Source organism: Lampris incognitus, chromosome 3, assembly GCF_029633865.1.
Source record: "Lampris incognitus isolate fLamInc1 chromosome 3, fLamInc1.hap2, whole genome shotgun sequence".
In the NCBI taxonomy this organism is placed as follows: Eukaryota; Metazoa; Chordata; class Actinopteri; order Lampriformes; family Lampridae; genus Lampris; species Lampris incognitus.
The window spans coordinates 86,702,217-86,717,809 of NC_079213.1; the positions used below are offsets into that span (position 1 = coordinate 86,702,217).

General features: G+C 41.6%; 1 protein-coding gene across 2 annotated transcripts; it reads right to left on the reverse strand.

The window, feature by feature from the left end:
- Positions 1 to 269: 269 nt before the first annotated feature.
- On the reverse strand, positions 270 to 15,218 carry slc1a6 (solute carrier family 1 member 6). 2 transcript variants are annotated; one of them, XM_056275885.1, is made up of 10 exons: positions 14,927 to 15,218; positions 14,473 to 14,610; positions 13,828 to 14,035; positions 9,878 to 9,920; positions 9,081 to 9,209; positions 8,307 to 8,491; positions 7,725 to 7,958; positions 3,748 to 3,942; positions 1,405 to 1,539; positions 270 to 468 (listed from the first exon to the last, which is right to left on the reverse strand). In XM_056275885.1, exons 1-10 carry the CDS (start codon positions 15,177 to 15,179, stop codon positions 270 to 272), a joined length of 1,719 nt encoding a protein of 572 aa, XP_056131860.1. In that variant the 5' UTR covers positions 15,180 to 15,218. The 2 variants fall into 2 exon arrangements, with proteins under 2 accessions (XP_056131860.1, XP_056131859.1); XM_056275884.1 differs by having other exon boundaries at positions 9,114 to 9,209; positions 14,927 to 15,035.
- Positions 15,219 to 15,593: the final 375 nt, after the last annotated feature.

Genomic DNA, 15,593 nt, shown 5'->3' on the forward strand with positions numbered 1-15,593 from the left:
AACTTTCTCACACCTCACAGAGAGGGAAACTAATCAAAAATAACATTTCATAGTTCAGAGAGAGATTTGAGTGTAGGTTAGCATGGAAAAGGAAAAAAACAAACTACATTTTGTAGTAGCACCCTGGGAATCTAGGACATTGGCTGAGTTTACCGAAAACTGTTCTGTATCCTCAGATCTTCTCTGTGCTGTTTTAAACCAGCTGAACAAACATCATCATTCTAACATGCTTTTGGTAGAGAAGACCTTCTCAGGTGTGACTTCTCTCCTCACATGGTGGTCTCACTGTTGCGATGTTTGACTGACTCGTTTTCTTGGAAAATGAGCTGGTAGGTTTTCTCATCGTCTTCTATGACAGGGTTGCCAGGCTCAGTGTCCTGACTTTGCAGCTCTCCACGGGAAAGGTGCTCCACAATGCCAGCCCCAAGTGAGTCACCCAGCACATTGGTGGTGGTACGAAGGCGGTCCCTGGGGTAATATAGGACAGAGAGGGACAGACAGACCGGGGAGGAAAGGGGTCATTCTACTACATTTGTTGTAATTATGTTGTGTTTGCATGTTCTCCCCGTGTCTGTGAGGGTTTCTGCTGGGTGCTCTGGTAGCAGCTGTAAGATGGTTGCTCACAGACTGAAGAACACCAGTCACACCAGGAATCAGGATCTGCATATATTCTTATAAAAAAAAAAGTAGCACTGCATTGCTCCTAGCTCCATGGCTAGGATGGGGTAAATGCAGAGGATGATTTCCCCAGGAGGATTAAGAAAATCGCATCACAATATTTTAAGCAGGCCTTTACAACATGAAAATATTTAGTACTTTAACATCTTTTTTTTTGATTGCACCAATGATTTTACTGCTTTGTTTTATTTGATATAAGGTGACCTTGAGTATCATGAAAGGCAACTTTAAATACATTTTTATTATTATTGTTCTTATTGTTATTATTAGTAGTAGTACCCTACAGGAATGTTTCATTTCCTCTGCTATGAAGCACTGTCCTGTGATATACACTCATTTCTAATGTTGACTAACATGTCCCATGTTGTTGCTTAGAAGCAAATGTTGGGGTTTGTCATACTAGAAGTGTCACTGTGCTACTGGCTTATGTGAATGAGGGGTTGCTTAGGTGTATCTCCGTGCATCCATACACATTTTTTCTGTGTTTGAGTTGCAGTGTTTAACTACGCAGGGTTTTAAGTTGCACCTGATGTGTTCTGTGTGACACTCTGACAATAAACTATCCACCTCTCCATCCAATAAACTGCATTATGCATCAATAACCTTTGCAGTGATGGGGGCTTCTGAGTTTTATCCAAAGCTTCACTTTGACATTTTGTCCTGCAGACCCACAGAAGAGCACACAGGTCAATCCCTATCAAGCTGACATTTACAGTAGGAACTCACAAGAACCAATCCACGGCGATGATCAGTGTTATGTCCTCTGTGGGCAGTCCTGCCGATGTCAATACAATCACCATGGTAACCAGTCCAGCCTGAGGGATGCCTGCTGCTCCGATGCTGGCAGCAGTTGCCGTGATACTGTGCAGACGGGGAGTAGGGGGTGTTAGAAACACTTATTAAAGGGAAACAAACATCCAGCAAATGTAGATCCCTAGGGAGACCAGCAGGGTTATAGAAACATATGCATATGTTTAAAAAAAACAACAACAACATAAATCATAGTCATTGTAAATCAACAACCAGCTGATTAAGTCAGCCACTCCTAGCCTAGAAAATCTCACAATTTATGTGAAAAAATATTTTAAATGATTTTCTTTTTCCTTTGAATTAAACTGGACTTCTATTGCGTTCAAATAAAGAGATCTCTTGCACAAAACTTACAAATATCACTTGCGATTTTAAGTTATCACAGGCCATACTATAATTTTAATACAGCATGCTTAAAAAACAATCAAATGAGGTTGTGTTTTTTTTCGCCAAGGCGCAATATACCTTGGTGCAGCACACCTGAATGCTGCTTTAATGTCCACACAGTCAGAGTTATTAAGGACAATGTAGCCTATAGATTTTATCAGGGTTCATAGACGGATGATTGACAGTCGAGACGAGGCATTGTGGTGGGTGGGAACATGATTGACAGCCACGAGAATTGTCCAATCACATTAGATCAAAAAACATTAAAACAATACCAATTCACTGCCAATAAAAATGGGAGTGTCTGGGGTGCACAGAACTGCGCCCCATGGAAAATCTGAAGAAACCAATTAGACAGCAGCCTCAGGTCACCTGCTCGCCAAAAGTTTGAGCGCTTACATAAGGTATCATTTGGCCAGCGCCCCTCACCCAGGAAGTACATGTATTCAGACAGAAATCAACCAAATACTATTTGGAACAAATATTTAATGGCTGCTGACAGGTGCTCATTATCATGCACTGACTGAAAAACACTTTCATTACATAATTATTTGCATTATACAACTCAATTATATTTAACATGTCTATGTAGATTTTAATCTCTTGATGTTTGAAGGGGGCGGTGCCCCAGTGCCCTGTACTGGCCAGCTGCCACTGGTTTCCTTTGACCACATTTTTAATCTGATATAAGTAAATACATTTTTTGGGAAAACTTTATTTTGGGAATATTCATATATAGACCCACCAGGTGCTCCATTAGAAATTTTAATCTTTTTTTTTTTTTTTGATTTCATTAATTGAATTCCTTTGTGTTAAGAAAAGATCGGGATGAAAGGTGGAGCCAGGTCAGAGAAAATTATTGGTATGATATACACCATGCTTAAACCAAATCTTGACAGTTTATCATTAACTTTAATTTGACTGGTTTCTGCTGCTTTACCAGTATTGCTATTTGACTGCCTTAATTATGTTCTAACATTTTTTAAATTATGATCTTTGTTTAAATTATGTTAAACAAAGTTTTTCAAAACTAAACTATTCAAAATCAAACCATTCTAAATTGAACTCAAGCCAGCTCAGCTAAACTAAACTAAGGACATTTTCATGCCTATAGTCCATTTGCTTTGGTCCGAATCAGTGACTAATTTGTTACAATGTTGCACTCGCATCCTGGTTTGGTTTGTTTTCATATAGCAATATTTAAATAACGGACCAAAATTGTTAAACACCATGTGCGAGCAAACTGCTCCATCATTGATCAGAATTTTTGTGTGGGAAATTCATCACTATTTTCTGAAAAGAAAAACATGGGAAAAATGCATCGAAAATGGAGCAAAGTCACAAGCTCATCATTGCAGTTGTCATGATTCTCTGGCTATGATACTAGTGTTATCGGTATAAGTATCACATTCACTTTGAAAGTGAATCTATACTTGTTTGAAAATAATGTATTGATGCATTTCGTATGAAGACGCTCTGCTTTGAGACACTACAGTAGGAGAAAGTGCACGTTAAATAATGCATACAGTGACATTCACCCAAAAATTTCTATTCCAAAGACGCATCAGGTAAGTTTGTTTTGGTCCATTGGGTTGGGTTGCATTCTCACTGCAAATGAAACGCTCCAGGGTTCGATTGGAAGCAAACTGAGACCACTCTTTATTGGCAATCTTGACCGTTTGTTTTGTCCTGCATCCGAGTGCAGTTGCTGTGTGTATATCTGCCCAGACAAACCAATCTTTTTGGGGGGGGGGGGGCACTCCTGTTTTGAAACAACTGCTTCAAATGAGCCAGGTATGAAAGCAACCTAAACTAAACTAAACTAAAAGTAATTAAATTAAACTAAACTACACTGAAATGTCGAAAAGTTACCTGATGGTGAGAATCTGGCCCAAGTTGAGGTCCATGTTATTGACCTGTGCAATAAAGATGGCTGCCACAGCCTCATAGAGGGCAGTGCCATCCATGTTGATGGTGGCACCCACGGGGAGGACGAAGCGTGTCACTCTCTTATCTACCCGGTTGTTCTCTTCTAGACATCGGAAAGTGATTGGCAGGGTGGCAGAGCTGGAGCAAAACAAGAGAGATGAAAATAAATGAACATCCCTACATGAACATCCCTAGTTGATACTTTTGGGTTCACTCAGTTTGTTCAAGAGTCGACTCATCGCAGTCGTAACACCCTTGATTTGGTTTTATCTAAAGGGATAGCTGTTTCTGATCTGAATGTCTTGCCAACCACATCTGTTGTCAGATCATTTTCTCATCAAATTTGAAGCATTATTGGCCTGTCCAGTTAATGTCAGCACAGATGTAATTGCCACTCGACACATTGGTCCCTCCACTGTAGCTGCATTTGGCCAGCAGCTGCCTGAAGTCTTGGCTCCTTTCACTGTAGAGACTGACTCTTGAAATTTCACTAGTGACTTAAATGTGGCCCTCTCTAGTCTCCTCGATTCAGTTGCACCTCTCACTTCCAGAGCTAGGTGACTAAAGCGGCCTACACCCTTAAGCGGGCCTGCAGGAGACTGGAACGTAAATGGTGAAAATCAAAATTGGAAGTTTTTTACCTATTGTGGCATGAGTGTTTATTGAAATACAAACATGCTTTATCTGTTGGAAAAACGGCGTATCTCTCTCACTTAATCAATATTGATAAAAATAACCCCAGATTTCTCTTTGACATTGTATTTAAACTTACTAAAAAGCAGCTGTCTATTAGCTGCTCACCATTCATGGCCCATGAGTTTCTAGATTTTTTTCTGCAACAAGGTTGATGAGATCATAAACAAAATTAGTTCTTCAACTCCAGCTACTCCTGCAGATCCTGTCTTACCAAATTTGTATCTATACAATGAGTCACTGACAGTTCCAGCTATTAAAGCTTTTGAGACTATCTCCCTTGATACTTTGACTGCGTTCGTGTCAGCTTCTAAACCAACTGCTTGCCTACTTGACCCCTTACCAGCAAAACTTTTTAAAGACCTCTGGTCTTTTCTGGGACCAAAATGCTAGACATTGTTAATTTATCACTTACTACTGGCATTGTTCTCAGCAGTTTTAAGACAGCTGTGGTTAAACCTGTACTTAAAAAAAAACGCACCTCGATCCAGGGTCTCTTAATAACTATCAACCAGTCTCTAATCTTCCATGCTTTTCTAAAGTACTAGAGAGAGTTGTGTATCAACAACTTTTGACCCATATAGAAGAAAACCATCTATATGAACCTATTCAATCGGCTTTCAGGCCCTGTCACTCCACTGAAACTGCTCTGACCAGAGTGGTGAACAATATTTTACTAACTATGGACTCTGATTCCACTTCTGTACTTCTACTGCTGGACCCCAGTGCAACCTTTGACAACACTGATCACTTTATACTATTAGACAGATTAAATTGTAATTTTGGTGTCTCTGGTTTAGCTCTCTCTTGGCTTAAGTCCTACTTATCTGGAAGAACACATTGTGTCTGCAATAGTAATATTAGATCAAAATGCTCTGATGTTAAATATGGTGTGCCTCAGGGTTCAGTTCTTGGCCTTCTACTTTTCCCTCTTTATATTTCACCTCTTGGCCAAATTATATGCAGTTATGGAATAACTTTCCATTGCTATGTTGATGATACTCAGCTGTATGTGCCTAAAAGGGCTGATGATCAAACGCAAATGACTAACTTAGGGGCTTGCTTGGCTGCTGTGGAAAAACTGGATGTCTCTTACTTTCTGCTTTTAAATTCAGAAAAACCGAGATGCTGGTCATTGGCCCTGCTAGACGGACACCAATTTGATCAAGTAATGATAACAATCGATAACTCTGTGGTTTCACAAAGTGTGGCAGCCAAAAATCTTGGTGTTACATTTGATCCCAGCCTTTCCTTTGATAAGCACATTAAAGAATTCACCAAGACTGCCTTTTTTCACTTACGGAACATAGCTAAAATTTGGTCTTTTCTCTCCATGGCTGACGCAGAGACTCTAATACATGCATTTGTTTCATCCAGACTTGATTACTGTAATGTTCTGTTTTCAGGTCTACCACATTCTAGTACTAAAAGTCTTCAGATGGTTCAGAATGCTGCTGCTAGAATCCTAACTAAATCTAGGAAATTTGACCATATTACACCAATTCCTGCCTCCCTTCATTGACTTCCTATCCATGTTAGATCAGAATACAAGGTGCTTCTGCTGACTTATAAAATCCTAAATGGGCTTGCCCCATCTTACCTGTCTGATCTCCTTAAATCATACATTCCATCTCGAGCTCTTCGCTCTAAAAATACAGGGCTCCTGTGCGTACCCAAAGTTAAAAAGAAATCAGCTGGTGGCACGGCCTTTTGCTGTCGGGCTCCATTCTTGTGGAATAACCTGCCTGCTGCCATCAGACAATCAAAGTCTGTTGAGTCCAAACTTAAAACTCATCTTTTTGCCTTAGCTTACAATTAGTTGCCTTTAAGCTGAGTGCTTCACAACCTGTACTGCATGGCGGGTCAGTTTTCTGTCTCAATGAATTTACCAACCACTGTTCTGCTGACAAGATTATAGTGTATAGATTATGACTAACTGATGACTTCATTGATTATGACTAATGACTATTGCAAACTTTTCTCTTCTCTCACGTGTCTTTTCTCTCTCTCTGAATGATGTCTTCTCTTTTCCTGTGTGTGAATGGTGTCATGTGAGTCTTCCTTGTGTGCATGTGCAGTCGGTTCTCCTCCCAGGTCTCAGTGGTGATGGTGGTTGCCACTTGGACGCTGCCTGGAATTCCCCTCATCACATTTTCTTTTTATATAGCTTATAAATGCATATATATATATATACATATTTCTTTTCTTTCTTTTTTTTTACATGATGATGATGTTGGTCATGTGGCTTGGGTCCTGGACTGTTCCGGTGGCGTCTGGACACTGCTTGGCATCCTGTGCATCATAATCTTCATACATTTTATAAGTCCATTATACTTCTGTTTATCCTCTTTCAGTGCTGTATTGTGTAAATTGTGTAAACGCAACATCCATTGCATGTTGTCTGTCTCGGGAGAGAAATCCCTCCTGTTGCTGTCCCTGAGGTTTCTTCCTATTTTTTCTCCCTGTTAAACTTTTTTTTTTTTAGGTAGTTGTTCCTTATCCGATGAGAAGGTCTAAGGGCAGGATGTTGTGCTGCTGTTAAGCCCACTGAGACAAATTTGTAATTTGTGACATTGGGCTATACAAATAAAATTGACTTGACTTGACTTGACATGACATGACCAACACAACAATTAAGAGAAACGTTTCATCACTCATTTAAGTGACCTCGTCAGTCTCAACTGACTGCAGGTATCCCCACCCTTATAACCAACACAGTGCATAATAGTAACACAATTTCATAATAGTGAACACAATTTCTTAATCACTGAACTCCTACTGCACACAGATATTGAATCAAGTCCAGTAAATGATGGCTTAAGCAAAACTTGAGTCGTTTCTGAATCTGCCCATCTAGATCTAAGTAACCAAACTGAAATCTGTATCTCAATCCATATGTCTAAGTTATGAATTTTACAATATGACAAGATATGATACGAATTTATTTGCCCTTGTCGAAGTCAGGGCATGGTTTGTCCATAGGTTCAGAGGCAAGGAGAATCAAGAGTGGTGTATCTGGTGCAATCAAGTGCCTAAACACAAACATCCTTTGGTAATTCATGTTATGAAAATGTGTGACAAACCCACTATACAGACAAACAAAGGACATGATAAAGGAAACAAGCAAAATGGCAGGCAGTCACCACAATACCTGGACAGCCACCATAGAAGCAGTGCCCCAAAGACGAGTATCTGAGTACCTAGATAGTACATAGAGTGTAACTCACCTGGAAGAGGTGCCCAGTGCAGTAATGAGAGCCTGGAGAAGACCACCGATGAAGCTGTAGGGGTTCTTCCTGGTCACCAGGAAGTAGAACAGCGGCAGGACAAAGAGGCCGTGGATGAGGAGGCCCACAATGACTGACATGGTATACATCCCCAGCTGTCCACCTACCTCAGCCAAGTTCTTCATCTCCACAATCTTTCCCGCTATCAGGAACATGATGCCCACTGGAGCATACCTGAGAGAGGATGAGGGAAGATGGGAAGGGAGAGGGGGAGATATTGGATTGTGAAGAGAGATGAACAGATTGACAGATGTGTAAAATATCTAGTAAAATTTTGAGTGTTTTTTTTTCTGTTATAAACTTGAACTTTCAGACAAAGGACCATATAAGCACTCTTTGTTTTGGTTTTCTTTAATTATGCAGCTCTATTAGTATTGCAATCCCATTATATAGAATCATACTCACTGGTTATTTTGTTTCGTAGAGACATTTGGAAACATCACTTATTTCAAAAACATAAAATGCACTGACTCTTCATCTGAGGTCCTGGAGTGCGAGAGTTGGAGCTGAATCCATACTGACCATATGATGATGGCTACAAGCCTCATGATGGCTTCGTTGAGGCCATCAAAGAAGTCCCTAAGGGCCTGGCCCTGCTGCTTCATGTTCCCAATGACCAGTCCAAAGCAAACGGAGAACACCACTAGACCCAGAGCATTCACCCCGTTGGAAGAACCAGACACAGGGATGATCTCCTCTACAGTCTCCTGTGGTGGAGAGTCATTTTTTTAAGGAAGTGGTATGGTATGGACCTCCTTCTTCCTGACAAGGTGCTTGATTACGAAATGCAAGAACATGAAACAGGAAGAGATTGCCCTGCAGTGGATTACTGGTTCTCTAGTGATGCATTCAGCTGTTTCTGACCTCAGGTGACCTCAGGCAATTGTACTTAGTGAATGGATAGTCTATGAAATACATTGGTAAGCATGTCTTTTGTGTGAGTGCAAGCATGCATTTATTTGTGTGTAGATTTGTATATGTGTGCACATCTGGACATGTGGACATGAATGTGTGCGAGTGTCAGTTTGTGTGTGTTTATGTCCAGCACACCAATAAAAGATGAAGAGGATATTTTGTCAATTAAGCCACAAATGGAGTGCTAAATCCATCATATGCATATCTTTAACAATTCTATAAATGGTTGCAGTGGATATATGCAGCATGATTTGGGGCAGGTTTAATACCCGTGAGTTTAAAAAAAATTGAATGAAAAAAGTGATGTATTGGATAACAAAACTTCAAAACGTTCCTCATAAACAGTTGTCTGGGATGGCAGGTTTGTGTTTTACCACCCACCTGTATGGTGTGCAGCACCTTGCTGAGGTTGACGCTGAGGGCAGCCTCTGTGGCATTGAGGGAGTCAGTGAGGTTTAAGGCCACTGTCACATTCTTGGTGTGGATTACCTTCTTGTACATTGTTTTATACTGTAACAGACAGCAGCAAGACAGCAACAAAACCAAAACACGGATCACCATGGTCATTGCTAGGGTCTTTAAATCCTTTAAAATCAACTCCAAATAAACAAGAGGGATACTTCTGGAACATAAAGTGATTTCACACAGTGATTTTGTGAAAACAATAAGAGCTGGACAATAGAGGGTGAGATTATGAAATAGATGTATGAATATTTTGTCTTTAAAAGAAAAAAAGAAATGTCCATCCATCCATCCATTATCTGAACTGCTTATTCTGCTCTCAGGGTCACAGAGATGCTGGAGCCTATCCCAGCAGTCATTGCATGGCAGGTGGGGAGACACCCTGGACAGGCCGCCAGGCCATCACAGGGCTGACACATACATATACACACACACACACACACACACACACCACCTGACCTACATGTCTTTGGACTGTGGGAGGAAACCGGAGCCCCCAGAGGAAAGCCACGCAGACACTGGGAGAACATGCAAACTCCACACAGAGGACTACCTGGGACGACCCCCAAGGTTGGACTACCCCGGGGTTCGAACCCAGGACCTTCTTGCTTTAAGGTGACCATGCTAACCGCTGCACCACAGTGCTGCCCAAAAATGAAATATGACAAAATAAAATGTAATCAAACTGGACTGAGGGGTAAAGAAGTTAATCTCACCTGCTTAAAGCAAGCTTCCACCAGATTAGGAGGAAACATGTTCCTGAAATAAAAAGATAAAAAGTAGGTTTGGAATTTTAGATTGAGCAATGTATGAAATGTTGAAGAATAGAGTATTTATCACATAAATTTGTGTGTATGCATGTGTGTGTTGGCCTAGCCCACGGGGTGTTGTGATGCATCTAGTGCAGTAGTGCGGTTGCTAGAGGGAAGGTGCATGCCTACTTCCTACCAGCTTGCACAGTACACAGTCCATCACCAAGACCTCTGCCAGGCCTCCTCGTGGCCACATACAGTAACCGGGTGTATTACAGCACCAGGCTAACATGGCAGGGGATCTTGGGAGCTGCAGTGGTCCCCAGAAATAAAGTGCAGGCCCACAAAGTGGGCGACACTGCCCCACTGCCTTGTGGGTTAGTCTGGCAAGACAAAAGGCTAGGGGAGCACACCCTGATAGAAAAGCAATGTGGTGGTAGCATGCACAGCATAGGCAGACTTTAACTGATTGAGGATCCGGAGAGCTGCCTGCAGCTGGGAAGGGTGCTGATGAGCTTAGGCTTTCCTTTGCCACAAGAAACTACCTTTCTTCAGTCAAGAAGTGCTATTGAGGAAAGCGCACTCCCTGTGGCACACTAAAAACCTCTTTGTGCAGGTCTTCACTCTGACCTTGGTGAGGGATCACCTAAAACCAGCCCTCAAAGTCTGGCGGTGATGGGGTGTCTGGTGACGAGGGTAGGTTTCAATGAATTGAAAGCTTCTAGTCTGACCCCTAAACGTCAGTGGCATAGGGAGTATGGCCACTTGCAGCTTAGATTGAGTGACATCTGCATTTGGTAGACCCCTGTGTGACTAAGGAGCCCTTCTTAGAGACTGCACTTCTCACCCTGAATGGGGGGGGGGGGGTAGAAAAGATGGCCTAAAACCAGAACAATAGGCTATGGAGTGGAGTGCTTGGTAGACATGGTGTTGGCCAGGCCAAAGCAAATGGCATAAGACTTCTCACTCTGTGCTGAGCATGACCTGACCATAACCAACACATTGTTCCAGCAGAAGATAAATATAAAACATCATGGATGCATCCCTGATTTAAACACTGGAACCTAATTGATTACATTATAGTGAGAGGCAGTGACACCCACAACATCCTCATAACCCGTGCCATGCAAGGTGCTGGATGGACCATCGTATGATTGCAGCCAACTGGCCTTTGGGTCTGACTATACTGATTGTAAGATGTCCACTAGTATTCCACATGTCACAGATATTTTACCTAATCTAATTCAACCATACTTTAGCTGAGGCAATAACAGTGATTGGTCAATGTAAGACAAGCTGTACTGCAGATACAAAACCTGCTAATTTGTGACATGGTGAAGAAATAAAGTGCACTTGAATACTTTATTTATATTCCCCTTTTTCTACCCAATTGTACCCGGCCTATTACTCCACTCTTCCGAGCCATCCTGGTCACTGCTCCACCCCCTCTGCCGATCCGGGGAGGGCTGTAGACTACCACATGCCTCCTCCAATACATGTGGAGTCGCCAACCGCTTCTTTTCACCTGACAGTGAAGAGTTTCGCCAGGGAGATGTAGTGCGTGGGAGGATTACGCTATTCCACCCCACCCCAAAGAGGTGCCAAGACTGACCAGAGGAGGCGCTAGTGCAGTGACCAGGACACATACCCACATCCGGCTTCCCACCCGCAGACACGGACAATTGTGTCTGTAGGGACATCCGACCAAGCCGGAGGTAACATGGGGATTCGAACCGGCGATCCACGTGTTGGTAGGCAACGGAATAGACCACAACGCCACTTGGACACCCTGCACTTGAATACTTTAACATACAGATTAAACTTGAATGGCCACATATCAGATATGTATCTGATGTAGAAAGATGTTTGAAAGTCAAATTGGAACTCAAAAAATGCTTTTCTTCTGACTTTTTCTTTAGTTAAAAGCTAGAAGTAAGTCAGATTTGAGCTGTGGTCTGCACATAGTTTAAGAAAACAATGATAGTGTGTGATTTAAAAGCTGAAACAGGATTTGCTTAGCTGAACTCCTCAGAAATAGCCTTCAAAAGTTTAGGCAGTGGTAAAATGTAAGTACATTTACTCAAGTACTAATCTTAAGTACACATTCAAAGTTCTTGTACTTGAATTTGTATTTGATTTTTTTCTGATACACTGAAGGATTAAGTCTTCCTTTATGGGTTGAGCAAATTCTCCTACTTCTTAAACTAAATAAACTATTTAAAAACCCTCTTGGATTAGCTGGAAAATGCATTGTCACAAAGCTGAAAACAGGGCTGTTTTGTGAGCTCGTGAAAAGCTACTTTTTAGAGATACGTGGTTCGCACAGGACAGCGATGCTACAAATATATGATGATCTTATAGAGTATGATGCATTACTGTGGATTAAACTACCCAACAGTTTATAAAGTAGTTAAAATTAGCTCAAGCTTAAACATCTACAACAGTAAAATACAATATACACGTTAATGCAGCAGTGATACCAATCCAAAACCATCAGATATAATAGTACAGGTAGGTACAGGGACCATTTTTCTGCAGAATAAGTACTTTTACTTTTCATACTTTAAGTACATTTTGCTGATAATACTTTTATACTTTTACTTAAGAAAGGTTTTGAATGCAGGACTTTCACTTGTAGTCAGGGACGGATTAAACCAATCTGGGGCCCGGGGCACAATAATGCACGAGGCCCCCCTATAACAACACCAGAGAGTCTGAATGCAATTTCACCAAGCAGTTTTGATTAGTCATGTGACTTACAGTAATCACCGGAAACAACGCAACGCATGTGATATTATTAAAGGACCTACAAAACGTTAAATTATTATTATTATTATTGTTGTTGTTGTTATTATTATTTCACCCATCACCAGCACCAACTGCTAAGGCACGCAAACGTCATGTTAACGTTACCTCCCAGAATGCATTGAATATGTAAGGAATAATGTACAGTGAGCCTGTTATTATTACGAAATAAACCCCGACAGGGTGATGCAGGACCCCGATGCGAAGCCGAGGGGTCTTGAATCACGCTTGAATCACCCTAATGATTTTTGTTTTTGTTTGTATGTGTAGCCTATAACATTTAATTGTACATTGGTGCTAATGAATCCATATTTGAAATAATACAGGAATATTTTTGGCATACAATTGGAAAAAAATATTGTAGCGAATTCGGGGGACAATGCAACCACAGGAACTGCCGCGGCCGGGAAGCAAACCCGTATCGCCCGCACCGCAGGAGACATCGCTAAACGCTCGACTAAAGGCTCAGACCCGCCAGCCAGCGGCCAGCGTGTCTATCCATGCACGTTACAATATTTTGCCACCATGATTGAGAATTCTAGTGAGATCATGTCTTATATAAACCCTGGTAATCGACATTACCTCTTGTAATGACTATTTATAGAAGGGGTAATCATTGGGTGGATTTCAGAGGACGTAATTTTGCTAATCTTGGGGGCCCCCAGAAGGGCGGGGCCCTGGGGCCTGGGCCCCGTCGGCCCGTGTATTAATCCGTCCATGCTTGTAGTGGAGTATTTTTATAGTGTGATAGTAGTACTTTTATTATTTTAGTAAAGGATGTGAATAATTCTTCCACCACTGAGTTCAGGTGCCTGACAGAAAAAGCCCAATCACCTCTTATCATGACCCTGGACCTGGGGATAGTATGAAGAGCTATACCTTGGTCGTTAAACCACATCAAGACATTTCTACTAGCGTCTCACAGAACAAGAATTCCAACTTCAAACACGTTCCCCTAACTTCTTAAACTCCATGAACACATTGCACCATCCTTTCTGAAGAAATACCATGAACTAGGTTCTCCATAAAGTTCATAACAAACACCAATGATTATTTTCAGATGGCATCTGAGGTGTGTGGGAGTAGTGTGTGGGAGTAGGTGTGTTTACCTGATGAGGTCTAGAAATGCGTCAGCAGCCTGTACTGGTTCTATGTTCCCACTGGATGCCACAGGGCTGTCCCTGCTTCCCTTCCCTGGCTGTATGATCATGACCATGATGATACCGATGAACACGGCAACCAGGGTGGTCACCATGTAGTAAACCACAGCGCGCACACCCATCTTACTAGAGGCCTTGCTGTCCAGAGAAGACATGCCTGGGATAGTAATGAGAGGACCCAATCTGAATCATCAGTTTGTTGACATTTTACTATGTAGGTTTTGAATATCTAAAACTTGGTATAATTAATCAGTAAATACAGTTTGAAATAAATATACATTAATATTTTTTTTTTGGTAATACTGTACAGATGGCACCTACTGAAGGCCTAAAGCTATTACATAATATCTGCTTGGTTGAATGTTCACTATGTGCAGAAATTTATCAGTACCAAAACTGTGAAGTTTTGGTGTTATACATTGCTCTCTCCAAGACAGGTGCCATACACTCATTCATAATTAGTTTCTTAATAAAATTGTGCATCTTAAATCTACAATACACTTTGCAGACTCTGGTTTATGTTCTATTTCTGGGGTCTGTCTGGTTAGCGAGTGTTGTGAACACTGTGTTCCTTTTTGCATGTGGAAGGCCGACCTGTAACCAAACTGGAGACAATGAGTGGTAACACCAACATCTGCAACATCCTCATCAGCAGTTCCCCAGGAAAGGCAAAATACTTGATCTCCCGCATGGACAGGTTATGGGGGCGTAGAGTGAATCCCAGGATCACACCTGCAGACACACACACATAAAGACACATGCACACACATACATACATACATACATACATACATACATACTCATATTTTCAATTCAACATTTGCTTGCGTTGAATAAAAACAGTAAGAACAGCCTTATGGTAAAAAAAAAATACAAAAGGTAAACGGATCGCAAATTTTTGATGAAAACAACCCCTACTTGCAAGGGAAGGCCATGCAAAACACAATATTCAAAACATAAACAATGGCATCATCATCATCATCATAATCACCAATGTCATCATCACCCCCTCATCACCACCAATATGGCTGTCACGTTGAAAACTGACCCAGAACCACAGCTGCAACGGTGAACAGTACAAAGAGGTTCCTCCGGAGGAAAGCCCTCACATTGCTCCCCGTGATGGAGCTCATCCTCTCCCTGACACTGCTGGCTCTCTTCTCCATGGCCCTGCGTAAGTGTCTCCTCAGGCCCACTTGCTTGGGCTGCTTGGGTTGCTTGGGCTGCTTGGGCTGCTCGGGCGGTTTGTCTAAGTCCTCGTTCAGAAAAAGGCTCACACTGGTCGGGGTCTTTTCATTCATAATCAGCTCCAGCACGTGGTCCAGAAGGCAGGTCTCGTGGGAAACTAGTGTAAGGGAGAGAGATAGAAATGATGAAGAAGAAGCTAAAAAGGAGAAACATGTAATGTAAAGGATCTCATTTCACTTTTTATGGAGTTGTTCTCAACTGTACTATTTAAGGATAGAAATAAGGTGCTTATTGTTGCTTGTGAAATAAATGTATTTTAGTTAATGGAGCATAGAAGTTCTCACAAGGTCTGGTCTAGTGAAAAGACAGTTTTTTCTGCAATTGGTACTGTATAGTCTTTTGCTTGACGCCATCTAGTTTTCAGTTTGAGTGTATTTTAATTGGGACATTAATGTGTCCAGACAGACACTCATTAACACAAGGCGAGAGGAGCATCCTAATGTAGACCACCGTGCATCAGAAATGTA